The 27,910-nt window shown below is 47.8% G+C and overlaps 1 protein-coding gene across 1 annotated transcript in view; it reads right to left on the bottom strand.

Moving 5' to 3' along the window:
* Positions 1 to 27,910, bottom strand: part of dnah1 (dynein, axonemal, heavy chain 1) — a 537,372-nt gene that overhangs the window by 383,485 nt on the left and 125,977 nt on the right. The window contains exons 15-18 of the mRNA XM_080184401.1: positions 24,645 to 24,870; positions 23,623 to 23,742; positions 17,600 to 17,682; positions 10,429 to 10,570 (exon numbers count right to left, since the gene is read on the bottom strand). Of these exons, the coding sequence (XP_080040527.1) occupies positions 10,429 to 10,570; positions 17,600 to 17,682; positions 23,623 to 23,742; positions 24,645 to 24,870 (571 nt within the window). The remainder of the gene's footprint in view (positions 1 to 10,428; positions 10,571 to 17,599; positions 17,683 to 23,622; positions 23,743 to 24,644; positions 24,871 to 27,910) is intronic.

Raw genomic sequence — 27,910 nt, 5'->3', positions numbered from 1 at the left:
AAGGACTGAGTTGTTGGGCTGGTGCCCCTTCGAACAAAGATCTGTGCTTACAAAAGAGGGAGGGAGAAAGAAGACTCGTTTTCCATATACAGGAAGGCAGGGGGAGTTGGTAAAGGTGCCCTGGACTTTTTTTTGGCCCTTGGGCCAAAGAAGTACCCCCACCCCCACTCACTGCTGCTATTCATTAACACCGGCACACTCCCATCCTCTCCTCCTGACCTGGGGCTCCCTATCCCTCATCCTCTCTCCTCTTCCTCCATCCCCCTCTCTCCCTCTCTGACAAGAGGGAGAGAGCAGCAAAACCCCAACCCACCCCACCCTCCCTCATCCTGTCTTTGACACCCCCATCAGACTTATCCTCTCTTCCCCCTTTACCCCTGTCTGTGCCTCACACAAAAGCCAAAGAGGCCCTCACTCAACCCTCCCTCCATCCTCTTGGGGAAAAAAAACAAAATTACATTCAGACAATCTCGGGGTGGGTATAGCACCGTCGTTGCTGGTGGCAGGGCCTTCCAGGCCCATGTATGCTGGAGCAGTGGTATCAAGAGTCCTCGCCACTCCCAAGGCCTTGCCACATTTTGCCCTAATAACCAAACAACTTGGGGTCAATTGCTACGCCACCCCAACATGATCATTGAGGCCTGTGTGAGGGAATGGCTGGGGTTGTTGGCCCCTCAGCCATTGTTGTGGCCTCAAAGACATAGAGGAAGGCCATATTTTTTCTGGGTTCACCCCAACCTGGAAAAGGGGTTCACAGTGGACAGGACGTACCTGGTGATGTGCCCTCTGGAGGCACTGCCCAGAAGGCTGTTTTATCCAACATCCCACCCTTTATTCCCATTGAGCTTCTCTTCCCCTCACCTCCATCTACTAGGGGAGGTCAGGTCTGGGGTGACTTTAATCCCGCTTGGCCTTTGGGAATCCACCCTTAGCCACATGTATTCCTTCCAGCACCACATTTTCAACTGCTTGGCCCTTGAGGAGTGCCTGGACGGTGAAGCCCCCTTTGATGTGGTGCTGTAGCAGGTCTTCTGGTCCGCAGACGGTGTGCGTTGCCATGCTGATAAGGAGGTGGGGCATGATAGAGGAACTGCCCTCCCTCCAAGGCCGTGACCTGAACCCCAAGGCAGCCACAGCTGGCACCGCAGACACCTCCCTCCCCTCTCTCATCTTCCCCCCCCACCCCCCATTCCCCAAACGAAGTACCAATACCTCCCCAACCCCCAAGCAAAGTCCACGCTGGCAGCGAGTACCACCTTGGCTGCCAGCGGGGAGGGAGGGGAGTGTCCGTGTGACCAGGAGACAAAGGTCACAAAAAAGAAAAAGGGTGGGAACGGAACACTGACCCCTATTACCTCAGTTACTCCAGCAGCCGGCTCGGTGGAGGGGGGAAAATGAACACTTCCTGTCCCCTTTCCAATCCATCAACCAGGCATGTTGATGCCTTAGCGTCCTGTGCTGGGCCCGGCGATTTGAGTGTGTGTGTTCCCAGCATGGAGGGGCACATGACCCTGAGTCTGTAAACATAACACCTCCTGGGGAAGGGAAGGGAAAGCCCAAGGGATCGGGCAGGAAGGAGAGGGGCAGAGTGCGAGGGGCACCCCCTACCAACATGATCATCCTCAAGAAGAGGCGCTACACTTCAGAGAAGGGGAACCCTAAGACTAGTGGGACTCCCCACACTGCTTCCCCTAGCAAAGAGGTGACGGTACCCATGTCCCCTCCCCATTCACACCATCCCCTGCCCCCATCTGTTTTCGTGCCTTTCCCCCAGAGCGGACACAAGAACAAGAAGAAGACAAAACACTAGTTGCCAAGTCCTTCAAGCAGGAATCCGCTGGGCCAGGTGCAAGTGAGATCCCGTGGTTCCGTTCCACCAGTGCAATTTAGCAACCCAGAGAAGTTCGCTTTTCGTTCGCTGGAGGACTGCTGCAGCACCCCGTTGTTTGGGTCCTTGGGTGGTGGTGATGAGGAAGGCCACCCCCCCCCGCCCCAATCTCTGACACTGGGCACCACCGGTCTCCAACCATAGGTTTCTCCAGATTTGTGGGGTGTCCCAGTGTCTGGGGCAGAGCAGGGGAACATCAGCCACTCTCAGGCTTGGAAGCAATGGAGGAGCAGAGGGTGAAACCATCCTCTGTCAATCCTGGGGATGGAATTGCGGGGGAGCTAGGACTGGTTGGTGTCTCCATGCCGCCCTGCCGTATGCATTGTGGTGGGAAACCCGGAAGCCGACTGCCCTGAGGCACGGAGCTGCTCAGTTGTGGCCACAGGAGAGTTTTGGAGCCTGCCTGGAGTGAGGCAGGGAATTCCCTTGTGCCCCCCCCCCCCCCCCCCCCCCACCAAGCCACCCCTCATCCCCCCAGGGGAACTCAGGGCCTTTGTAGAACAACATGATGGTCACCATAACAGAATCCAATCAGCCCTCAACTGTTGGTCAGACCTGGCGCTGTTCATCCAGCCTGTGCAAGCCTGCTTGCAGGCAGGGCCAGATGAAAAAGAGTGGCACCAGCTAGAAGGGTTCTTTCCAGACTCATGAGGGAGTGAACTGGCACATCTTGCATCACCACTCCTTCAGACAATTAGATAAGTGGTGACTGGAATACTACGCTACTGATATGAAGGTGACCATAGCCACCCTCAACGTCAACAGCAGAAGTGAGCCACTCCGCAGGATCCAGAACTTTTCGGTCCTCTGGGACGGGAAGCATGTAGTGTGCTTCCTGCAAGAAACCCAAGAGATAGCCCCCAGAGTGGCAAGGGGGGTCTACATGGGCCATCTCACACTTGCTTCCAGTGGGATGGCTATCTTGTTGGCCCCTCATTTTCAACCAGAGATCTTGGGGGTCAGGGAGCCTTTGCCAGGCCGATTGCTGCACTTGACAGCCTGCGACAGGGGTGTGGTCGTTCACTTTCTGAATGTCCAAACCCTGACTACTGGATCGCAGCGAGCGACTTTCTACGAGCAACTGTCCACTCACCTGGGCACCATCAAAGGGGGTGAATGCGTCGTTCTCGGGCAAGATTTCAACTGCACTCCCGGCCCTTGGCAGTGCACCGCAGCAGTGGTGAAGTTATGAGATCTACTAGGGACTCACAACTTAGTGGATGTCTGGAGACATCTCCATCCCAGAACCAGAACCTTCACTTAGGTGAGGCCTGGAGCTGGTGCATCCAGACTCAACCATCTTTACATTTCAAGAGCATAAACATCCACCCTGCCAAGGGCTTCCATACAGTAGGTGCTGTGCTCGGACTACCACCTGGTGTGGGCGGATTTTGTTCTGTCTTGCATCGGGGCCGGCGGGGGAGGTGCAGGGGTGCGGGGTCTGCATACTGGTACTTTAACAACCTGTTGCTGGAGGATGGGTGGTTGCTGCACTCATTTCATCGTTTCTGGGCCAGCTCGAGAAGGAAGTGGAGAGGCTCCCCTCCTTGAGGCTATGGTGGGACTCGCATCCGTATTTACTGTCAGGAATGTGCGAGAGGGTCGACAAACAGGTAGAAATCTAGGGTCGAGGAATTGGAACGGGAGGTTTTCCACCTGGAATCAGACCTCAGTCAGCCCGATACAGACCCTGCTCTACAGCTGGAGTACAGGGAGAAGGGCGTGCTGCGGGACTGCAATTCGTCAGGTCTCGCAGTGCGTAAGTGAGATAATGGCTCCAGTTCCGTGTTGACCTGGACCTCTTCCTTCTTCTACTGGCTGGAAAAAGGGCAGGATAACCATCAGCAGCTCCTTATGCTGCTGGCCGACGACGGTTCCACTGTCTCGGATCCGGAGGGCATCAGGGCCATTGCCTGAGATTACGACAATGATCGCTTCTCTCTGGATCTGTCCAGCAAGAATCCCGCAGAGTTTTGTGGAAGGACCTGTCGCAGGTCAGTCCAGAGGGTGCCAGCAGGCCTGATGCCCTGATAAGCCTGAGGGAGCTGGCCGTTGCCCTCGACAACCTCTCCAGGAGGAATACCCCAGGACTGGATGGGCTGATGTAGAGTTCTTCAGGGCATTCTGGGATGTCCTGGGGAACAACTACGCAGGGGTCCTGGGGGAGAGTCTTGCAACCAGGGAGATGCCCCTCTCTTTGCGCAGGGCCGTTATTGCCCTGCTGCCCAAGAAGGGGGATCTTCGTTTTCTTAAAAACTGGTGCCCACTCGCTTCCCGTGGGATGGCTATCTTGTTGGCTCCTCATTTTCAACCAGAGATCTTGGGGGTCAGGGAGCCTTTGCCAGGCCGATTGCTGCACTTGACCGTCCGCGACAGGGGTATGGTCGTTCATTTTCTGAATGTCCACACCCTGACCACTGGATTGCAGCAAGCCACTTTCTACGAGCAACTGTCCACTCATCTGGGCACCATCAAACAGGGTGAATGCATCGTTCTCAGGCAGGATTTCAACTGCGCTCCCGGCCCTTGGCAGTGCACCGCAGCAGTCTCCGTCCTCAACACAGACTATAAAATCTTTGCTAGGGCAATGTCAACACGCCTTGGCTCCATGCTGGACCACATGATTCATCCTGACCAGTCCTACACGGTCCTGGGCTGTTCAATACACGACAACCTCCAAGTGGTCCAGGACCTGATCCATCACTCCCAGAGGGTTGGTCTGTCGAGTGCCTTCCTGCCCCTTGATCAGGGTGGATCACGAGTATCTGCTCAGAACTCTGTGGGTATTTGGGTTCAGGACGCATTTTGTCGCCCGGATCCGATTACTGTACTCCACCACAGAGTGTCTCAGTAAAGTTCATGGGTCCCTGATGGTGCCCCTTCGCTTTGGGAGAGGAGTGTGGCAGAGCTGCCCTTTGTCCACCCAACTGTATTCGATTTGCATGGAGCCGTTCCTGCGCCTCTTGCAGAAGAGGTTGTCGGGTTTGACTCTGCATGGGCTGGGCGTCGGGGTGGTCCTGTTAGCTTACGCCGATGATGTGCTCCTCATGTTCACGGACCCGGCTGACCTGTGGAGGATGCAAGAGTGCCAGGCCGTGTACTCCACTGTGTTCTCTGCCAGGATCAACTGGGCCAAGTGGACAGGACTCTGGTCGGTCCATGGCAGATGGACCCCCTCCTGGAGGAGCTCAGACCTGAAGCAGGACCAACCTCCGCTACTCGGGAGTCCATTTTTGCCCAGCTGAGGATTCCTGGCCGGCGAACTGGCAGAGCTGGAGACCAAAGTCACTGCTCATCTGAGTCGCTGGATAAGACTGCTCCAGGTGCTGTCTTCTGAGTGTGAGTTCTCGTCATAACCCAGCTGATCACCTCCATATTGTGGTACCAGCTGGTCACTGTGACTCCTCCCCCTGATTTTGTCACAAACATCCAGAAAACCCTCATCCGGTTCTTCTGGGGTAACCGACTGCACTGGGTCTCTGCTGAGGTTCTGCATCTCCCACTTGAGGAGGGTGATCAGGCGCTGGTGTGCCTCCGCACCCAAGTGGTGACCTTCCACATCTAAGCCCCACAGAGATACCTTTACGTCGAGCCTCCTCCACAATGGTGTGCCCTGGTGACTTATTTCTTCTGTCGGGGTGCACATCCTGAATTATGATGTGCGACTTGTGTACATAAATCAGGGGAGTCTTCAGACCACCTTGCAGGCATTGCCCGTCTTTTACCAGGACCTGCTCAAAGTCTGGAACATGGCTGCCTTGCGATGCAGCTCTCCCTCATCAGGAATAGCGGCTACTGTGTGAGAGCTGCTGTTCAGGATTCCGCTCCTCCAACCATATAACTTCAGGTGGCTACAGGAGAGGAGGGTTGTGGATGCCGGAGTGACCAGGATTGGAGACTTGCTGGGTGGTGGAGGAGTGGACTGGATGAACCCTCACAAGCTGGCTGAGTGCGTGGAGGCAGCCGTCTGGCACGTGGTCAAAGCCATCCAAAAGCTTAGGATTGTCGTGCTCGGACCCGAAGGCACATGCGGTTTCAGAGGCATAACTATACGAGGGGATCCTGCCCGAGCGTACCCCTGCTTGGACGGAAATTTCACATTGGCCCCAAAACCTAGACCCACCCTCCCAGGTCAGGTGCCCCACAGCTTGAGCCGCCTCATGGAAATGTCTTCCGTGTCCTTTGCTACCACACAGAGGCGTTTCCTGTACAGGCTGATGCTGCACACCTTTTGTTTTTGTGTCCTTGCCCGTCATCCAGATAAACCTTGGTGAGCCTTGTTACTGCTGGATGGTGGAGGTCCCCAGTGGAGGTCCCTCTACGGAGGCATCTTCCCCCTCTATCTTGGGGACCTGGGGTGAAGGGTGCTGCACGTAGCAGTAGCATACAACTGTAGGTTCTTTCAGTTCACGGGCTCCCAAGCGTGCCTTTTTGCAACCTTGTGGAGTCCATGGACCATGTCTATATTGCATCTTATAGGCTGCACAAACTTTTCAGTTTTCTAAATAACCTTTTATTAATGTTTTGTTTGCATTTCAGCTCCACGTTCCTGATCTACGAGCACCCAGTGTGGAGGGGGGACGGGGAAGGAGGAGGACCTCCTCGTGAACCTGCTCCTGGGCCCAGCAAGGTGTTCCATCTACTGGTCCAGACAGCTGGTGATCAAGGGGGTCATCCAACCCTACTGTCTGTCCTTTTACCACGGCTATATTCACAGCCAGGTGTTCCTGGAAAGGGAGCATGCAGCATGGGAGGACACAGTTGATGCCTTCTGTACCCACTGAGCACCACAGAGACTGGGATGTATTATTGACCCCTTTTAATCACATTTTGATTCGATGTTTTAAGTTTCCTTTCCGCTTTGTCTTTTGTTTCAGGCAGTTCCTCTTTTTGACTTATCCCTAAGTTATGTTGATTATGTTTATTTGATTCAACAGGAGGAGTTCCCTGACTGAGCAATCAATTAGGACTCAATCAAGAGGCTTCATGTTTCCTATTTAAAGCAGGTGTGTCAGACTCTCTGCCTGCTGAAACAGGGAGCATTCTGTGTAGCATGATTTGTAAATAAAGGAACTTTTGGTAAGGGAACTTTTACCTCTGTGGATGTATTACAGTGGCAAACTTCTTTGGCTAAGTTTAGACTCCAAACTACTTTGACTATTTCAACTCGGAAGGATTTAAACTAGTTTGGCAAGGGGGTAGGACTCAAAGCAGAAGGGAGACAAAAGAGAAGGTTGAGGACAGCACAGAAGTTAAAGAGAGCACATTAAGTGGTAAAGGCACTGTCAGTAATCCTAGTACCAGACAGGTCAGGCAAAAGCAGAGCAGAGAGCAAGGGAAGTCCAGATTAAACTGCATTTATTTCAATGCAAGGCGCCTGACGGGCAAGGCAAATGAACGCAGGACATGGATGGGTATGTGGGACTGGGATATTATAGCAATTACTGAAACTTGGCTAAGGAAGGGACAGGACCAGCAGCTTAATGTTCCAGGGTGTAAATGCTATAGGAAAGATAGAACAGGGGGTAAGAGAGGAGAAGGAGTTGCACTTTTGATTAAGGAAAACATCATGGCAGTACTGAGAGGGGATATATCTGAGTGTTCGACCACTGAGTTTATATGGGTAGAACTGAGAAATAAGAAGGGGGAAATCATTTTCATAAGGTTGTACTATAGGGCCCCAAATAGTCAGCGGGAAATTGAAGAGCAAATATGTAAGGAGATTACAGATAGCTCTAAGAAAAATAAGGTGGTAGTAGTAGGAGATTTTAACTTTCCCAACACTGACTGGAGCATCCATGGGTATTCAAAGGTTGGATGGAGAGAGATTTATTGAGTGTATTCAGGAGGAATTTCTTATTCAGTATGTGGATGGCCCGACCAGAGAGGGGGAAAAACTTGACCTCCTCTTGGGAAATAAGGAAGGGCAGGTGACAGAAGTGTTAGTGAGGGATCACTTTGGGACCAGTGACCATAATTCTATTAGTTTTAAGATAGCTATGGAGAATGATAGGTCTGGGCCAAAAGTTAATATTCTAAACTGGGGCAAGGCCAATTTTGATAATATCAGGCAGGAACTTCCAAAAGTTAATTGGGTGAGTCTGTGGGAAGGCAAAGGGACATCTGATAAGTGGGAGGCTTTCAAAAGTGTGTTAAACAGGGTTCAGGGTAAGCTCATTCCTCTTAGAGTGAAGGGCAAGGCTGGTACAAGCACGGAACCCTGGATGACTCGGGGTGTTAAGGCCCTGGTCAAGAAGAAGAAAGAGGCACATGACATGCATAGGCAGTTGGGATCAAGTGAATCCCTTGAAGAGTATAGAGGGTGTAGAAGTAGAGTTCAGAGGGAAATCAGGAGGTCAAAAAGGGACACGAGATTGTTTTGGCAGATGAGGGAAAGGAGAATCCAAAGAGCTTCTACAAACACATAATGGACAAAGGAGTAACTAGGGAGAGAGGAGGGTCTCTTGAGTATCGACAAGGTCATCTATGTGCGGACCCAAAAGAGATGGGTGAGATCCTAAATGAATATTTCTCATCAGTATTTACTGTTGAGAAAAGCTTGGATGTTAGGGAATTTGGGGGAAATAAATAGTGATGTCTTGCAGAGTGTACATATTATAGAGAAGGAGTCCTAAAGCGCATCAAGATAGATAAATCCCCGGAACCTCATGAAGTGTATCCCAGGACATTGTGGGAGGCTAGGGAGGAAGCTGTGAGTCCCGTAGCAGAGATATTTGAATCATCGTTAGTCACAGGTGAGGTGCCTTGAAGATTGGAAGGTGGCAAATATTGTGCCCTTGTTTGAAAAGGGCTTCTAGGAAAAGCCTGGGAACTACAGGCCAGTGAGCTTCACACCTGTGGTGGGTAAGTTGTTGGAAGGTATTTTGAGAGACAGGGTCTACAGGCATTTAGAGACACAAGGACTGATTAGTGACAGTCAGCATGGCTTTGTGATTGGAAAATCATGTCTCACAAATTTGATTCAGTTTTCTGAAGGGGTAACCAAGAAGGTAGATGAGGGCAGTGCAGTTGATGTTGTCTACATGGATTTTAGCAAGACCTTTGACAAGGTACCACATGGTAGGTTGTTGCATAAGATTACATCTTACGGGATCCAGGGTGAGGTATCTAAATGGGTACGAAGTTAGCTTGATGACAGAAGCCAGAGGGTGGTTGTAGAGGGTTGTTTTTCAAACTGGAGACCAGTGGTGTGTCTCAGGGATCGGTGCTGGATCCTCTATTATTTGTCATTTATATAAATGATTTGGATGAGAATATAGAAGGTATGGTTAGTAAGTTTGTAGATGACACCAAGATTGGTGGCATACTGGACAGTGAAAAAGGTTATCTCGGATTGCATCAATTGAGCTTGATCAATTGGGCCTGTGAACTGATGAATGGCAGATGGAGTTTAGGTAATGCGAGGTGATGCATTTTGGTAGATTGAACTAGGGCAGGACTTACTCAGTTAATGGTAGGGCATTGGGGAGAGTTACAGAACAAAGAGGTGTAGGGGTACAGGTTCATAACTCCTTGAAAGTGGAGTCACAGGTGGAGAGTGGTGAGGAAGGCATTCAGCATGCTTGATTTCACTGGTCAGAACATTGAGTACAGGAGTTGGGATGTCTTGTCGAAGTTGTACAAGACATTGGTAAGGCCACACTTAGAATATTGTGTACAGTTCTGGTCACCCTATTATAGAAAGGATATTATTAAACTAGAAAGAGTGCAGAAAAGGTTTACCAGGATGCTATCAGGACTTGATGGTTTGAGTTATAACGAGAGGTTGGATAGACTGGGACTTTTTTGTCTGGAGCATAGAAGGATGAGGGGGTGATCTTATAGAGGTCTGTAAAATAATGAGGGGCATAGATCAGCTAGTCAATATCTTTTCCCAAAGGTAGGGGAGTCTAAAACTAGAGGGCATAGGTTTAAGGTGAGAGGGGAGAGATACAAAAGGGTCCAGGGGGGCATTTTTTTTATGCAGAGGGTGGTGAGTGTCTGGAACAAGCTGCCAGAAGTAGTACTAGAAGCGGGTACAATTTTTTCTTTTAAAAAGCGTTTAGACAGTTATGTGGGTAAGATGGGTATAGAGGGATATTGACCAAATGTGGGCAATTAGGACTAGCTTAAGGGATTTAAACAAAAAGAGCGGCATGGACAAGTTGGGCGAAGGGCCTGTTCCCAAACTGTAAACCTCTATGACTCTATGACTGATAGCATGCTGGAATTTTACAAGGGGAAATTTGCCGACTTTTGGGATAGGCTAAATCCCAAGTAACACCGTTTGTGGGTTTCATGCAGAATGTTATGAAGGGGGGTCACATGAGATCCAAAGATTACACATGGCATGGAAGTCCTGAAACCATCAGTTGCCAAATTATGTTTCTTTAGGTGGATGATGAAGCTACTTTGAAACAGGCACAAAATAAAAAGTGATCAATTTTGTTTTGGGCAAATTGCAGGAGGTGAAACTAAAACTGCCAAATCTGTTTCAGATTTTTTTTTAAGACACTCATTGTTCTGTCAATGTGGCATACCTCTAATCCTTCTAGCCTTTCCTGCAAAGTGCTTTGGTCTGATATCTGGATTTTACGGAAATGTTCTTCTTCCTCCATATGTTGGGCCCTTATAACCTCCGTTCGTGCAGTGATTAAGTGAGGTGCAGCAATCGCACTCCATCTGCAAACAAACAGAATAATTGTTTCAGAACATTCAGAACAGTGCATTGTAGAATGCTTCCAACATCATTAATCTTTAGGTCATTGCTGTTTGTGGGACTTTACTGCATGCAAATCAACCAGGGTAATGCAGCCTGCTTGATTAGCACCCTATCCACCATTCATGTCCTCCACAACTGGCTCAACATAACTGTGTGTACAATCTTCAAAATGCACTGCAGCAACTCGCTTCTTCCACAAAACCTTCCAAACATGTGACTTCTATCACCATTGTTTAAGTGAAACTTTTTTTGCGGGGGAGGGTGAGGGGGCATGGCAGAGGTGAATGGGATTTACTAAGAGGTATATAATTGCTTCTTGTGGCGAATGCATTAAGAAGGAAAAGACAAACTAAAACTAAGTTTTGCTTTTGCAACAAAACTAAACCCAAGCAAAATCCCAAAGAAATCAACAACAAAGTAGAAGATAATACACCTAAAACAGAATTTTCAGAAGGTGGTCATAAACTATAATTCCACATGTCCAGCTGCCTCTTTTATACTGGCATTCAAGTTTGGAGTCAGACCATAGACAAAAAGGGGAAAAATTCAATGTCTTGCTTTGGAGCTCCACTTATCTATGAGTTATCAGCACTAGGCAATATTTCCCAGAAACTGTCACCTGGCCACAGTGAGGACAATTTCCTCACAGTTTCATACAGGCAGAGATTTGCCATTGTGAACGCTTAACCCATTTCTCACTCCTCTCTATACTGACTTTGCACGAAGAAAATCTGGGCCACAAACTCCAGCTGAATGCTTATCACACAATTAAAGCTCTCTCCTTGCATCCCTTTACCTGTGATTGCAGACCTAACACCTTCTTTCTCACCATGACTTTGAAATAAATTTAATTTTAAAGTGGTTTTCAGATTTTTGTACACACATGAGATTGTGTGCTTTTTGAAAAGGCACATGTCAGATACTGTCCATACAGTTGGCATACCCATCAGGATGTATACTTCAGCAGTGCAAGCTGTTTCTCTTCCATAGGTTCCCACCCTTCACTGCTCCATACTAATGGTCCACCTTCCTTTTGCCCAGCAAAAACTGGCATACTTCCCCCAACTGCGAATCTGAAATAGAATTTCCCTTGAGACTGGAATTTGCCCTTAGATGTACCAGCACTGGCAGCTGTCAGATTCTATGGGCCCTATTTTACCATTTTTATTCGAAGTGCTTGGTGGATCTGACATTTAAGCTTGTTTTGAGGTGTCCCCATACTCACTCTCCTTGCAAAAATATCAGCAATTTCGAATCGCATTGCAGAAGCCTTAACACGCCCAAAACCCTACAGCTCCAAGTGGAGCCTCCAACTGCGCAAACAAATAATGGAATGCTGCTCCCCTGTCACATCCCTTCTGGGTTGGATAGTGCCTCCCACTGGCCCCCACAGACATTGCCTCATCCCCTAATATTACTGAACCCCTTATTCCCCCACAACCTGCCACCCAGACTGATCGCGGCCCCCTCCCTTTACCAATCGCAGGCAGAGTGGCAGTGGTCTCCTCTTCCACCCTCTCCCCCCATCTCAGGCAGAGTGGCAGTGTCCCCACCAATCGCAGGCAGAGCAATTCTTTTTTTTCCCCACCCCAGACCCTCCTGCACAAGACCCATATATTCCCCTGATTCCGTTGGCTGTACAACATCTCCCTCTCTCTCCCCTGTCCCCAGTCATCATTGAGGCACTGATCCACCAGCACACCTGCAAGTGCTCACTTGCCTTCCCCTCAATGCTAACAAGCAAACTGCATGTAACTTGCTGGAATGCTCTGCTATATTGCCTGCAACTGATCTGCCATAATAAGAGGCAGCTCCAAAAAAACCTGCGAGGATGGACAGGCAGGCAGTGCAGGAAAAAGATGACAAAACAACCAGCCCCCAGATTCACTGAAGGTGACCTTGGGAGGCTGCTGGATGAAGCAGATGTGGATACCCTCTTTCCCCCCATTCAGGACAAAGATCCAGGGGATTGATGGCAATGCAGCCTGGGAGGCAATTGCTGCTTCCGTCAGTGCCATGGCACGACCCCCAGAGTGGGAAAACAGTGCCGCAAGAAGGTCAATGACCTCATCCGGGCAGCAACAGTAAGTGCTTAGCATCATCTAACATCTTCACCTTGCATGCTTCCAGCTCCTGACCCCCAAACACCTCCTTCCTGCACCCCGCAACCCCCCCCCCACCCCACCAAGTGTAGCACTGTGTTTGTCCTCTGACAGCCACCACCTGATACTCTGCAGGAGTCACACCATCATATCTTTCATGGTTCCTTCTGTCCGCACTTGAAAGAGGGTGAAGACAAGGGGTGGTGAGTTAGACCATTAGGTCCTCCAGCACCCGTTTCAAGAGCAGGTGTTGGAGCTGGCAGGGAAGGGGAAGTGCAAGCTGTCAGCAACAGCATGGTCGGGCAAAAGTCAAGGAGTGAGTACCTGTCAATCCTCCATTTTGAGGCAACTTCTAGGGGGCATGGGCTTTGGGTGTGAGGGGCAAGGTTTAAAGGAGATGTACAAGGCATGTTTATTTGCACAGAGAGAGTGGTGGGTGCCTGGAACTCGCTGCCGAGGGAGGCTGTGGAGGCAGATATGAGAGGGGCTTCTTTACAGTTATTTGAATGGGATGGGCAGCCTGGTCGCTGCAGGCCTGGAGGGCCGAAGGACCTGTTCCTGTGATGTAATCTTCTTTGTGCTTTGTTCTATGTTCAATGGGGAAATGAGAATCAGATTTTTGGGATCCCAGATTCCTCTCCCTCCCTTGCATTTAATCTTGTGTCCTCTGTTGCAGGATCAGATCCAGACAGCCAGGGTCCTCGGGGGATATGGGTGAAAGGACCCACTGTTTTGGCATCAACTTCCACCTTGTAGTTCACCATGCCAGACACTGACACATTGGTGGATGCAGTTAGTGGTGAGGCTTCTGGGTCACTCTCTGATGAGCACAACACATCTGCTGATGTACATGAAGCGGAGAAGGAAATGTCCAAGGCCTCAGGCATGCAGGGTCTGCAGAGGCAAGGACTCAGCTGGCCCCAGGCTATATGCTAGGCTTCTGAGATCACTTCTCCCTCAACTGCTGGAGATGCAGCAACAGAGCCAGGGAACGCAGGAGGGGCTGACGGCCACACTGAACCAACTCCGAGGCCATTGGGAGCAGTCCCAAAGCTTTCAGACAGAGCATTGCCTGTCTTGTGTGGTTCCCAGGCCACCATTGCAAGGATGGCATCCATGGTGGAAAGCCTGGGGCAGAGAATCCTCACCATGAGTGGCAGGCTCCAAGCGATGGCTGAGTCACAGAAGGCCACAGCAGAATCCCAGAGGGCTGCGGCTGAGTTGCAATGGACCATAGCTGAGGGACTTAACAGGATTCTGGAGGTTTTGCAGCCCATGGCTGAGAGGCTCGAGAGCTTGCACAAGATCCAATGGGACAGCACCGAGACAGTGCGGGTTATGGCTGCAGCCCTTGAGAATGTGGCCCAGTCAGAGAGAGCCATGGCTGAGACGCTGCAGAATACGGCCCAGTCTCAGATGGCATTTGATGCAGCCATTGATTTGGTGGCCCCTGAGTCAGGTGGCCATTACTAAGGGCTCAACCACCATGGGTAGGATGCAGGGGGCCTTCCAGACTGGCAGGGCCAGTTGCCACTGGAGCTTCTGATGCTCACTGCAGAAGCACCGCCGTCCCATGGAATGACCCAGGGACTCATAGGAACCTGGGAGGAGGAAGGGCTTGAGCCCATGCTGGGCCTTCCAGCCAGGAGACTGTGACTACACTTCTGACTCCCCTTTTCCTGACAGCAGGGCTTCTCAAGGGCAGCGGGATGAAGAGGGTGTCATGGAAACATCCCAGAAACCTAGAAGCTGGTCAGGACCCTCAAGATCCAGGACATCCAGAGGATGCCTGTCAAGTGCGTCACATGCAATGACGCGAAGTAGGCAGCTTGTCCCCTCCACCTCCGATGTACATTCTGGGGAGTCATTGAGAGATAATGCTAGGTCACATAAGGTTAGGAAGTTACAGCTGCACTAAGATGGCACGGGTGAAGGGCTGCACTAGTCAGATAGATCTTTAAGCACATTAATGTTTTCTGTTCACACGTTTTTATATTAGAACTTATTATCTAAGTACCTTTATTGTCATCATTAAATGTTTTTTCACCACCCACCTGTGACTAATTTGTCTCAAACAGGAATCCCTGGTGTCAGTTGGGGAGGCCCCTCAATGCTGTATCACTAAGAAAATGAAGCCATTGGTTCTCCAGAATGCAAGAGTGATCCCACTTGCCCCAGGGCCCTGTATGGGGGTTTTCAGATCCCTTACCCACTACACAGACGTGGGCCCAGGTGCCTGCATGCATACGGAGTTCAGGTCAAAGTCAGACTTTGCACCAGGCCATCATCATCGTGGTGCTTAGCGAGTCCTCATCACCCTCCTGCCTGCCAAAGAAACTTGCTAACATAGTGTACCCAGACCCACCACTCTGGTGTGACAATGTTGCAGGAGGTAGATGGACTTTGGGAGGGGGGTGCTGATGGAATGGAACCCACATGCACAGATGCAGCCCCTTGTGAGTGAAATGCTTGGTGATCAGGGCCTCCCTAGCCACCTATGCATGCCTCATTCGAGCTGCCAGCTCTCCAGCACCTGGGTGGTGTTGCTTGGTGTTCTCTTTCTCCTCTTTCTCCTCCTCCTGCTGGGTGGCCTCCTCTCCAGTAACACCCAGCTGGTCAGCCTCCACATCTTCCTCCTTCAAAAAGTCAGTTCTCTGCTGTGCACAATGTGGGAAGAGATCAGGGTGCTGTACTGTAGAGGTCTATCAGAGCTGTCCAGGAAACTGAACAACATTTTCAGGAGCCCTATGCACTATCAAGTGGGCTACATGGGCCTCATTTTAGTGGATCTCCACCTCAGTCAAAGGCCTCCGCACAGGCATCATCAGCCATGTCCGAAACGGGTAACCCATGTCACCCATGAGCCATTCCTGTAGCCTGGGTTCCTCCTCAAAAGTCTCCAGTATGTCAGAGCTCCTGAGAATCCAGCTGTCGTGTATCCTGCCAGGATGTCTTGCGCAGATGTAATAATGTCTACATTTTAGTCACACACCAGTTTCACATTTAGGGAGTGGAACCACTTTCTGTTGACGAATCTTCATGGATTCTGCAGTGGGACCTTGAGGGCAACGTGTATGTAGTCGATGCCGTCCAGTACATTAGGTATCCCTGCAATGGCTGTAAACCCTGCAGCCTGGGCTTCCTGCTGGGTCTGATCCAGGTTAAGTTTTATGTACTGCCCAGCCGGAGTATACAGGGCTTCCATGATCTGCTTGACACAGGTGTGCTCAGCTGATTGGGAAATACCACATGCGTCTCCGCTAGGGGTCTCAAAGGAGTCAGCTGCATAAAAGTTCAGAGCGGCCATCAATTTGACAGCCACCGACCCCCTCCACCCCCCAACTCCCCGCCAGGTCCAGCAACTGGTTGCACAGGAGTTGCACTGTCTCCTTTCAGAAGCGGAGCCTTTGGCAGCACACATTGTCCAACGCCTTTTTAAATGACACTTGTGCATTGAATTGCCATGGTCTCCACTCCCTCCTTCACCTGCACCACTCCATCCCCCTCTCCTGCCTTTGGTGGTCATCTCCCTCTCTCCTATAAGTGGTAAGAGCTGGGCCACCTCCTGCCTCTGGTGGTCATCTCCCTCTACTCCTACAAGTGGTAAGAGCTGGGCCTCCTGTGCCCCCAATTTTTTCTCCAGCTTCTCCTTCTCAGCTGCAGCAGCAGCCAAAAGAACAGCAAGATTAATCAGTTACATTGCAAAAGCCATCTTGTCACTCTTGGGGAGTGCGGTGGGGGTGAGGGGGTGGTTGGAGATGGAGAGAAACACATGTAGAGGTTAAGGAACACTGCTTGCCCCCAGCCCAGCAACACATACCGTCTATACTGTCCATTCCCCCACCCACATATCCCCTAGAATCACAGGCCCTCCCCATTCCCTACCAACATGACCCCCCAGAATCACAGCATCCCCATCTACATGTTCCCCAAAATCACAGTTCCTTGAAAAGTTCTGAGGCTGCAGCGGTGCAATTTGCAAGGGCTTTGTACATATCTTTCAGCGTAAAGAGTGCTGAGTTCACTAGGACCTAACAGCATCCACAAGACCTGAGGTCAGTGCTGAGACCCAGCTCTGTGCTGCAAATCAGACATTGGGCTCAGCAACAGCCCCAGACCCGAAAAACAAAATGGCCACAACAAAAAGACCCCTGTAAGCAGTGCAGAGCCATTGGACACTAGGCATTTACTTCCTCGCTAACCCCTACTGATGGAGTGCCTGAATCGTACTTTTATGGAGCATATCTGTTTGAGGCCGATTGCAGATTGGCGAATGTGGTTGTAAATGGAAACGTGCCAGTAAAGTTGTGCTTGCAGCCCGTTAAGTGGATTGAAATGCATGCAAATACACTTAAATAGCCATCACGCCCATTTTGGGTGCATTCCCGATCACGACCATTTTCAGGTCTTGGTAAAGGGAGAACCGGCGCAGAGGCGGGTATGGATTGCATCACTCATCTTTGCCAGGTTTTCGTGTCTAAAAACAGGCATAATGTGATGGTAAAAATTACTCCCTACGTCTCTTGTTTGAAACATATACTAAGAAAATACAAATTTCCAGCACTGAGAGCTTGTTGCCTTTAAAACATAACAATTGTTTTGCCACAAACCAGCTCTGCCCCAATTATTTTAAATTTTCTCTTTTTGCCATGGGCTCAAAGCCTCTTCTCAATCCTCCATTATTGCTGCTGTTTCGTCAGTCATAAAGGAAAATGACTAGGGTAGATTCTCCATTGAACCATGTGGATGATTATTAGCTTGTGTCATACCACATCACAGTCCAGGTTATTGCAGTACCACCACCATCAGCAGGTGCCCAGTGAAAAGTTTTCTAGTCTTTTTTAACAATTCAAGGTTCACAACACCTTTAAAATTTGAAGTACTTACTTAGCTTCAAAATCGTCATCAGATAGATTGTAGTAGAATTCATCGAAGATATCATAATCAGTTAGGATTTTGTTTGTTACTTCCTGCAGTGAGAACAATAAATAACAATTAAAATAATCTTAAAGCGCTGTATCTTTTCAAAACTTAATCTATAGTGCAACAGTGAATAATTTTCTTAAATAAACCCATGAAGCTAGCCCCCGTTGGATTAGAGAAGAAAAACACTGGTGTGTTATTGAGGCATACGAGCTGAGTAACCTTGGTTTCCACTGAACTATTCTCCTCAGTCAGGACAACATTAGTAGGCAATAAATACTCTCTGTATCCATCAGCTAGGCAAAGGGTAATTAGACAGGATTGCTGCTTCTGATTGTCATGCAGCCTTGACGGAAAATACACATATATACTATGGAGCATGAGACCAGGTTAGATGATGTATGCCTCCATGATTAGCCTGCTGACACTTCACAGTACAGGCTCACATACTTGAGTATTGGAAGCCTACCATGGGCTGTGTAAACATGAAAAAAATCATGTTATGTTATCCTTTTAGCTACTAACAACTTAAAAGAAAACAATTTGAACTTATCAGTCACTATGTAGATCATAACACAATGTTTTTTTTTGGTCACTTCAGAGATTGTAACACAATATAGATTGACCATTGGTTTGTCAACATTACTGGTGGCTAAATGTTATGTATAACAGATCACAGCATTTTACAAAAACTATAATCATCTAAAAATGCTTTACAAAAAAAAAATTAGAAATCCTACAATCCTATTATCTGTTGTGCATTCTGTCTTATTAGACAGGGGGTCTTGTTTACCAGCCTAGTGGCAGGGAATGAGGCAGGATTCTAGAAGATATTATATTTTGATTGAAAGTTTTGTAGCCAAAAACTTCCTAAAATTTAGTGGTGAAAATTTAGTGGTTGTGGATGGGGCTTTTTCTGAATGGAGGTCAGTGACCAGCGGAGTGCCTCAAGGATCTGTTCTGGGACCCTTGTTGTTTGTCATTTTCATAAATGACCTGGATGAGGAAGTGGAGGGATGGGTAAGTAAGTTCGCTGATGACACGAAGGTCGGTGGTGTTGTGGATGATCTGGAAGGATGGCAAAAGTTGCAGCAGGACATAGATAGGATGCAGGACTGGGCGGAGAAGTGGCAGATGGACTTCAACGCGGATAAATGTGTAGTCGTCCATTTTGGCAGAACCAATGGGATGAACGAGTACACTATCAAGGGCAGAAGTCTGAGTAGTGTTGAGGAGCAGAAGGATCTTGGGGTCCGGGTCCACAGGACTCTTAAATCAGCCTCGCATGTGGAGGAGGTGGTCAAGAAGGCGTATGGTGTACTGGCCTTCATTAATCGAGGGATTGAGTTTAGGAGTCGGGAGGTAATGCTGGAACTTTATAAGACCCCTGTCAGGCCTCATTTGGAGTATTGTGCGCAGTTCTGGTCGCCTCACTATAGGAAAGATGTAGAAGCTATTGAAAGGGTGCAGAGGAGATTTACAAGGATGTTGCCTGGACTGGGAGGCATGCCTTATGAAGTTAGGTTGAGGGAGCTGGGACTCTTTTCCCTGGAGAGACGAAGGTTGAGAGGCGACCTGATAGAAGTTTACAAAATGTTGAGAGGAATAGATAGGGTGGACTCTCAGAGGCTATTTCCCTGGTTTGAAATGGTCGCTACGAGAGGACACAGATTTAAGGTGCGGGGAGGGAGGTTCAGAAGTGATGTTAGGGGTAAGTTTTTCACTCAGAGGGTGGTGAGTGAATGGAATCGGCTGCCGTCAGTGGTGGTGGAGGCGAACTCGCTGGGGTCTTTTAAAAGACTTCTGGATGAGTATATGGGGTTTAATGAGATTGAGGGTTATAGATAGGTCTGTAGGTTGGTAGGTGATGTGATCGGCGCAACTTGTGGGCCGAAGGGCCTGTTTGTGCTGTAGTGTTCTATGTTCTATGTTCTATGTAACTTGTGATGTGTATCAGCAGAACTGCACAAGCACACCCAGTTATGGACTGCGTATGCATACTTCATCAGTTGTACCCATGTGAGCTCCTAGACCCCAGAAAGCCTAGTGTGGACAGAATCTGAGGTCAGACCTGCAGAAGCACATTGCTTTGCTGAGCCTGAGGTTGCTTTGTATCCTGCCTTGGTGGAATTTGAAGCGTGTGGAACCTCGAGCTGCTTTCTGTCTACCTTGCGTATGACTTGCCCAAATCACAGTAATGCAACTATTAGGAAACCATAATCATCACTGTGATTAAAACAGCAATTAATCCACAATCAAGTTGTGTTTAGTACTGCTAATTGCAAGTCAACATCTATAATAATTGAATCAGAAGGTCTCAGATTCAAGTCTCACTCCAGGATTTGAGAAATAGGTTTATATTCCCAAGCAGAACTGCTGTTTGTGGAATTGTGCTGCCCTCTTGATGAGTTCTGTTCAGGTAGACATAAAGATTCTGTGCCAGTCTTGTCTTCAGAGAAGCACAGGAGAATTCTCTTAACTAATATTTTTCTCTCAAGCAAACCATTTTGTCCTCTCAGTTGATTTTAATAAATTATTTACTTGAACACTAACAACTGCAACTCAAAAAGTAATTAATTGTCATCTGTTTTGAGGTAAGGCATTCATTCAATGCAAACTCTTTTTCTTTCACAGAGCTGTTCCAGGCATAATGACACAAGCTTTCATCTACCAGGCTGAGGACGTCACCTACAGGGTGTTGGGGGGATGAAAGGCAGGATTTTATGGCCTCACTCAAGTGAGACCGGAAATTCCTGCCCAAGGTCAATGGACCTCGTTGTCCGCCCCTCGCCCGTTCTGATTCTGTGGCGGGCAGGGTGGTGGAATTCCAGCAGCAGAGTCTGAATTTGATTGAGGTAAATTGATGCTGCTACAGGTGACCACAGATGACACAAATGGAAGGGGAAAAATCATCAAATTAAGTGGATCTCTTCAAAATAAGCTTTATTGTTCACAAAAGCTAAATATGAAAATATTCGTGGTGGCACAGTGCCAGGGACTTGGGGTCGATTCCCGGCTTAGGTCACTGTCTGTGCGGAGTCTGCATGTTCTCCCCGTGTCCGCATGGGTTTCCTCCAGGTGCTCCAATTTCCTCCCACAGACTGAAAGACATGCTGATTAGATGGAGTGGCCATATTAAATAATGCCTCAGAGTACTTGAACAGGCACTGGAGTGTGGCAACGAGGGGATTTTAACAGTAATTTCACTGCAGTGTTAATGTAAGCCTACTTGTGACACTACTAAAAATAAATAAATATGCAACTTGAGACAGGAGGTATAAGATTTAAACCCTATATTCTGGCACCTGGAATCTTCATGAAATATATAACGTAATATAGTTTATATAACTTTGGTGTCCAACAGGATTTTTGACAAGAACAGAACAATGGGGTTAAAGTAGGCATTACCAGGCACACTATGAGGCTGAGCTCCAAACTATCACTGACCCATTCGTGAAGGCCTTAGGCTAAATACTCAGAAGATGAAGGTCCTCTTACAGCCTGCTCCTGCTGCACAGAACTGCCTCCTAACTATTAAGATCCAAGGCAAGTCACTGAACAACGTGGATCATTTCTCCTACAGGAGGAGCCTCCTCAGGAAAAGCAGATATCTACAATATAACTCAACATCACCTCCAATGTGCCAGCACAAACACTAGCCATCTGAGGAAGAGTATTTGATGTTAAAGACCTCAAACTAAGCACCACGGTCATGGTCTATAGGGCTGTAGTGCTGCCTGTTCCCCTGTACGTGTTAGACAACATTCAGGAAACCCTTTAAATCCCTAGAAAAATATTATCACTGATGCTTCCACAAAATACTGCAAATGTAATGGTAAGATAGGCATTCCAACATCAGTATCCTTTTTCAGGCCAACATCCCCAGAATAAAAGCACTGATTATGGTTAATTAGCCATGTTAGGTAGGCCACATTGTCTTTATGCCTGACTTTGCCGGGAATTATAGACCGGTGAGTCTTACTTCTGTTGTGGGCAAGGTTTTAGAAAAAATTATTAGGGATAGGATTTATAGTTATTTGGAGTGTAATGAATTGATTAGAAATAGTCAGCATGGTTTTGTAGCAGGTAGGTCGTGCCTTACTAACCTTATTGAGTTTTTTGAGAAGGTGACCAAAGAGGTGGATGGGGGTAAGGCAGTTGACGTGGTATACATGGATTTTAGTAAGGCGTTCGATAAGGTTCACCATGGTAGGCTTCTGCAGAAAATGCAGATGTATGGGATTGTGGGTAATCTAGGAAGTTGGATCAGGAATTGGCTATCAGATAGGAGACAGAGGGTGGTGGTGGATGGTAAATATTCATCATGGAGTGCAGTTACGAGTGGTGTGCCTCAGGGATCTGTTTTGGGGCCACTGTTGTTTGTAATTTTTATTAATGATCTGGATGAGGGTATAGTTGGGTGGATTAGTAAATTTGCTGATGACACCAAAGTTGGAGGTGTGGTAGATTGTGAGGAAGGGTGTCATAGTCTGCAGGGAGACTTAGATAGGTTGCAGAGCTGGGCCGAGAGGTGGCGGATGGAATTTAATGCGGAGAAGTGTGAGGTAATTCACTTTGGTAGGAGCAACAGATGTGTCGAGTATAGGGCTAACGGGAGGACTTTGAATAGTGTGGATGAACAGAGGGATCTAGGTGTGTGTGTACATAGATCCCTGAAAGTTGGGAATCAAGTAGATAAGGTTGTCAAGAAGGCGTACGGTGTCTTGGCGTTTATTGGTAGGGGGATTGAATTTAGGAGTCGCAGTGTAATGTTGCAACTGTACACTACTCTAGTGCGGCCGCACTTGGAGTACTGTGTGCAGTTCTGGTCCCCGCATTACAAGAAGGATGTGGAGGCGTTGGAGAGGGTGCAGAGGAGGTTTACTAGGATGTTGCCTGGTATGGTGGGGAGGTCCTATGAGGAGAGACTGAGGGATCTAGGGTTGTTTTCGTTGGAAAGAAGGCGGCTAAGAGGGGATCTTATTGAAACATATAAGATGATTAGAGGTTTAGATAGGGTGGATAGTGATAGCCTTTTTCCTCGGATGGAGAAAGCTAGCACGAGGGGGCATGGCTTTAAATTAAGGGGGGGTAGCTACAGGACGGATGTCAGGGGTAGGTTCTTTACCCAGCGGGTGGTGAGGGATTGGAATGCCCTGCCTGCTGCAGTTGTAAATGCGTCTAGTTTGGGGGAGTTTAAGAGATCTCTGGATAGGTTTATGGACGAAAAGGGATTGGTATAGGCTAGTGGGTCATTGTTTTTGTAACTGGTCGGCGCAACATCGTGGGCCGAAGGGCCTGTTCTGCGCTGTAATGTTCTATGTTCTATGTTCTATGTTCCATACTCTCAAAACAAGCTCAATACTCCAAGCTTCATCAAGACAAGTTGTTACCAGGAGGGAAGAGGAAAGATTTCAGGGACATTCTCAAAGTCTCCCAGAAAAATGCAAAATCCCCACCAATCTGTGGGAATGTGTCCCAAACTGGAGAATGTCTCTGGCAGGCTCAAGTGGAGGCCAAGCACAAACAGCGGAAGCATGGTACCAAATCCCATTCATTTGTCTCATCAAAAACTGTCTGTCCCATATGTGGTGGACTGTGTGGATCTAGCATTGGACATTTTATTCACCTCAGAACACACAATCCTGGGGTGACAAAAAGCTTTTCTTGTTCCTCGGGTTAATCTTCTTTCTCCTCTAACACTTGGCTGTAGTTGTTCTAATCCCCTCTGACAGTCATTTTTCCATATATAAACTATCCCAACCTTCATAGAGCATGTAACACATTCTGAGATATCTGCTATTTTTTATCCAAATCACACACCACTTATCTTGTGGTTTTACTAAACAGCTCTTTGGATCAAGAAATACAGATGTTGAATTTTCTCTCAGGAGATTAAATGGGTGCTGCATAATCCATGATTGTGCATGTAAAAAAGGAGTTTGATGAATTGAGTGGTCTTGTTCCATATTTTTATATATTAGTACCTCATTTGTTTTCAGCATTTCAGGAATTTTCTTCATCCATTCCCGGTGCTCTGTCAAGTCTTCAATAGTATTTGGCTTTTCAAATAATTTTCTATTGATCATTTTAAAATCATCATTGATCTAAAAGATGGAAATGACATTGAATCATTACACAGAATCAAATAATATTTTAGTAATTACTCTTTCGATTTTATGAATTGCTACTGCATATGAACTTTAGGCATTGATGGGGGAGAAATAAAGAAAAAAATTATATTTATTTGGAATCTTTCATTTCCTCAGGATATCCCAAAGCATTTTACAGCCAATGAAATAGTTTTAGAATGCAGGCAAAATTTGCCGAAAGCAAGGTCCCATGAACAGCAATAAATTTGTTTTTGTGATGTTTATTGAGGGATAAATATTGATCAGGACAAGTACTCTGCTTTTCTCTGAATAGTCCCATGGAAACTTTAATGCTCAACTGAAAGGCAAGACCAGGCCTCATTTGAAAATTGTCACTCCAATTGGAGGAGTCTTTTGAATAGAAAGTACATCCACTGGACATGCTTTCTCCTCTAACACTTGGCTGTAGTTGTTCTAATCCCCTCTGACATTCATTTTTCCATATATAAACTATCCCAACCTCCATAGAGCATGTAACACATTCTGAGATATCAGCTATTTTTTATCCAAATCACACAACACTTATTAGGTTTCTGCCAATATTCCACTCCCATACATTTGTTCCATATACAGTATAAACTATTCATAATCCTTATTTTGATTCCAGTTTCTAACAAATTCTATTCTACGTACAAATCATGCAAATTTATTGACTTAATCACAGTATGGAATGATGCCCAATTATTTGTTCATTTAAAAGCAAAAGGAAACAGAACATCTGGGAATTAATTAATATGCACAACATGTTGAGTTAGAACACAGCTGCTTCAAGTCCAACTTCTGGGAAATCTGGAATTAAATGATAACAGTTGTTGAATACCACAGCAAATTAAAGTCTGATTTAAAAAAAAACTTACCTCTTCCACTTGAACTTGAAGTTTTTTGGCAAACATTTTCAATACAGCTTGAGCTAAGTTACTGCATTTTTTGGAAAGGTTGGTGCGCAATGATTCCACGCTGATAGCAAAAGGTCCAATGGTGATCGTGCTAGGAATTGTGTTCTCTATCTGATTTTTCTTCTTCAAATGCTTCTCCACTTCTAACCTCACCTCATTAACTGTTGGATCGAGATTGCTAAAGGCTCTACAGTTTTTAAGACAGACAATTAAAAAGTACATATATTAGAAATTTAAACTCTATAACCTGAGATGCTTTTATAAATCAAAGCATGCATTGTGGATCTACCCAATCTGTATATGAATCCTTAATTTTGTTTTGAAATGAGAAATTTGAGGCCTCTGCATGGTATCTCCCCTCAAAACTGCAGTACAGAGTTGTGGATTAAATCTGTATCATACCATTTGTTTCCAGCATGTAGGTATTACTATGGCATTGATACTTAGAGGGAGAGGAATATAGTGCAGGGCGGGATTATAGCAAACAAATCATCCAGAGATGTGGATATCATGGAGATCATGACCTATTTGGAGTTTGTCTGAGAAGCTGCTTGATTGTCGGGTGAGTTGGCCTTCACTAAGGAGATGGAAAGGAAAGAGGAAAAGAGATCTCTTAAGTGGTGGTTTGCAGAGATTTAGACCTGGAAATCAGAAGTTGGGGAAATTGAAGAGTTGAAGAGATTGTGGACCAGGCGGTCAGGGAGATCTCGGTGACGTTGAAGTGATTGCATGTGAAGAGATTGTAAGGATAGGAAGACATCATAGGTCGAGATGGCCACAACAGCTTGAAGATATCATGGGTCAAGGAGGTTATAGGGTGATTTGAAGAGACTGCAGGAGATCATAGATCAGGAAGAATTGCAAAGCATTTGAAGAAATTGTGGGTTAGGAAATCATAATTGGCTTGAAGAAATCATGTTTGAGAAAGTTGCAAGGAGTGGTTGAACAGATTATGATTTCGTGAGCTTTTGGAGGAACTGAAAAGCTGATGAGTGCAATCTTACTGGCTCAGAATTGGTAGGATTGCATGTCAGGCCAGAAGTCAAGTTCGCACCTGTTTGGTACCTGGCATGCAGTGTTCCTGGCCCTGTTTTGCTGGCAGGATTGGCTTCATGCTCAGAAAGCTGATTTGCATACTAATGTCATTATTTTCATGACATTGATGCACAATTGTTCCTGGTCTCATGATGCTTCCCCGCTCACTGGCATGAAAATCACGAATGGTCTCCATCAGCAAAGACCAGATCTGGGTTTCTCCCAAAAATATTCAAAGTTTCCAGCATTCAGGAAAATGAGAGAAAATCCTGCCTTTTTTTAGCATGATTTCCAGAATGAATCTCTAACATTCTGTGCATCACACAGTGCCCTAGCATGATTTGCTCTTAAAATCAGTGGGTGGTGCCTATTCCCCCTGAGAGGCCAGCGGCTTGGTGCTGAGCGGGCCATTGTGTACGCGCTGATCTGTCCGAGTAGAGATCAGCACATAAGCAATGCCCCACCCCCAGTGCCAGCCTCCAGGTCATTGGCAGCCTGATTGCTGGCCAGCCCCACAATCTCCCATCACTGGCCCCACACCGCTCCGATCACTGGCCTCCCAGACCTCCCCAGACCACCCCAGACCAGCCACTTTGTCACCTCCTCCACCTGCTGTAAGTCCACCCAACGCCCCCCATCCCCCAATCCTGATGACCAGCACCACTGTGCCCCCCAATCCCCTGCCCTGCCAGTCCTGATGGTATCATAGACAGTAATGCAACCCCTAGGAGCCTAAGGACTATTAATCAATGTTACTGTGTTGCCTTGTTTCTGTGACAAATGTATAATCTTGTCCTAAGATTAAAATGTACAGTTTTTGATTAATATTGTAATGTATTGTACTTAGTTTTGACAATGTGGGTGCCAAGTCATAAAACTGCTACAACTCCTTCTAGTGGTGCAAAAAATAAAAATCACCCAACTGTTTTACCCCCAACAGTCCCACTCCTGATGACCAGCTCCAAGCCTCCCAGCGTCCCGACCCCAACCCCCAAAACTCCATCAGGCTACCCATGACCTTCCTCACACCTTCCCTTCCCCAACGATCCCGATTGCAGAATGGCAGTGGGCCACCCCCCACACCAATTTCACCCCCAGTGGGCCCTGCCCTCAGGCATTGTCCCCTTTGGCCCCACCCCATTGGGCAGTGCCAAGGTGCCCCTTGGGCATTGACAGGGTGCCAGGCTGCCACTGCTCAAGGTTCAGCCCCCACCTCCTCCCTCCTCCCCATCCCATCCCCTCCAGTGCAGTCAGGCCACCTGTTCCCAGTAGTAAACTGCAGTGGAGGGAACCATACAATAATCAGCCCTGTGCCAATTTCTGATGCGGAGCTGATTATGGCAGAAATCTTTGCCTGGAGGACACGTGAAGGCTGTGACACCCAGCGGAAAGCCCACGAAACTGCCACCACTACTCGAGCAGCACAGCGGGTTGGGAGCATCACCCTCCCCCCCCAACAAAGATGCCACGCCAGAGGGGATCGGAGTCTATTGAAGCCTTGGCTGCTTAGAGGCATGGCTGGACAGTGCTCAAAGGACAGTGCCATCCTGACAGTGCCCACCTGACATAATTGTGTCAGGGTAGTGCCTGGGGTGAGACCTGAGTGGGGGTGGGGTGTGACTGAGGATGGGACTATGACTGGGGTCTGGTTATTCACAATGACAGATACCACCCTTGCAATGTTGGTCTAGGTGCCATGCAATACTGGCAATATTTCCTTCACCTGCAGTCTGTGGGACTCCTCCCAACAGCATCGCAGTTGCTGAAGTGTTGCTGACAGCCCCTCCTGCATTCCCTGGCTCTCCAACAGCTTAGAGAGAACTAATTGCAGCAGCCTGACACCTGGCTTAGGGCTAGTTGATTCCTTGCCTCTGGCAGACTTTCACATGCCCAAGGCCTTGGATGTTCCCCCACCTGATGTACATCAATGGTTGTGTTGGGTGCACCAGAGATCAACGTAGAAGACTTAACACTAACTTATCTCACTGTGATGATAAGATCTGCACTGGTGGATTGTATGGTATAAGTCTGTGTCGATTGACTGTTGCTAGCCTCGGATGTTTCCTCAGAGCCTTCTCCGAGATTTCCTCTGAGCTATCAAGGACTCTCTCCTCAAAGGGAGTGAGGATACTCACAGGTTGGGGACCCCACTTCCAATTCACTCCTGATCCCTTCTGTTATAGGAACCCAGG

Source organism: Carcharhinus amblyrhynchos, chromosome 3, assembly GCF_965287045.1.
Source record: "Carcharhinus amblyrhynchos chromosome 3, sCarAmb.v2.hapA, whole genome shotgun sequence".
NCBI lineage: Eukaryota > Metazoa > Chordata > Chondrichthyes > Carcharhiniformes > Carcharhinidae > Carcharhinus > Carcharhinus amblyrhynchos.
This window is presented reverse-complemented; position numbering and strand designations above follow the sequence as displayed.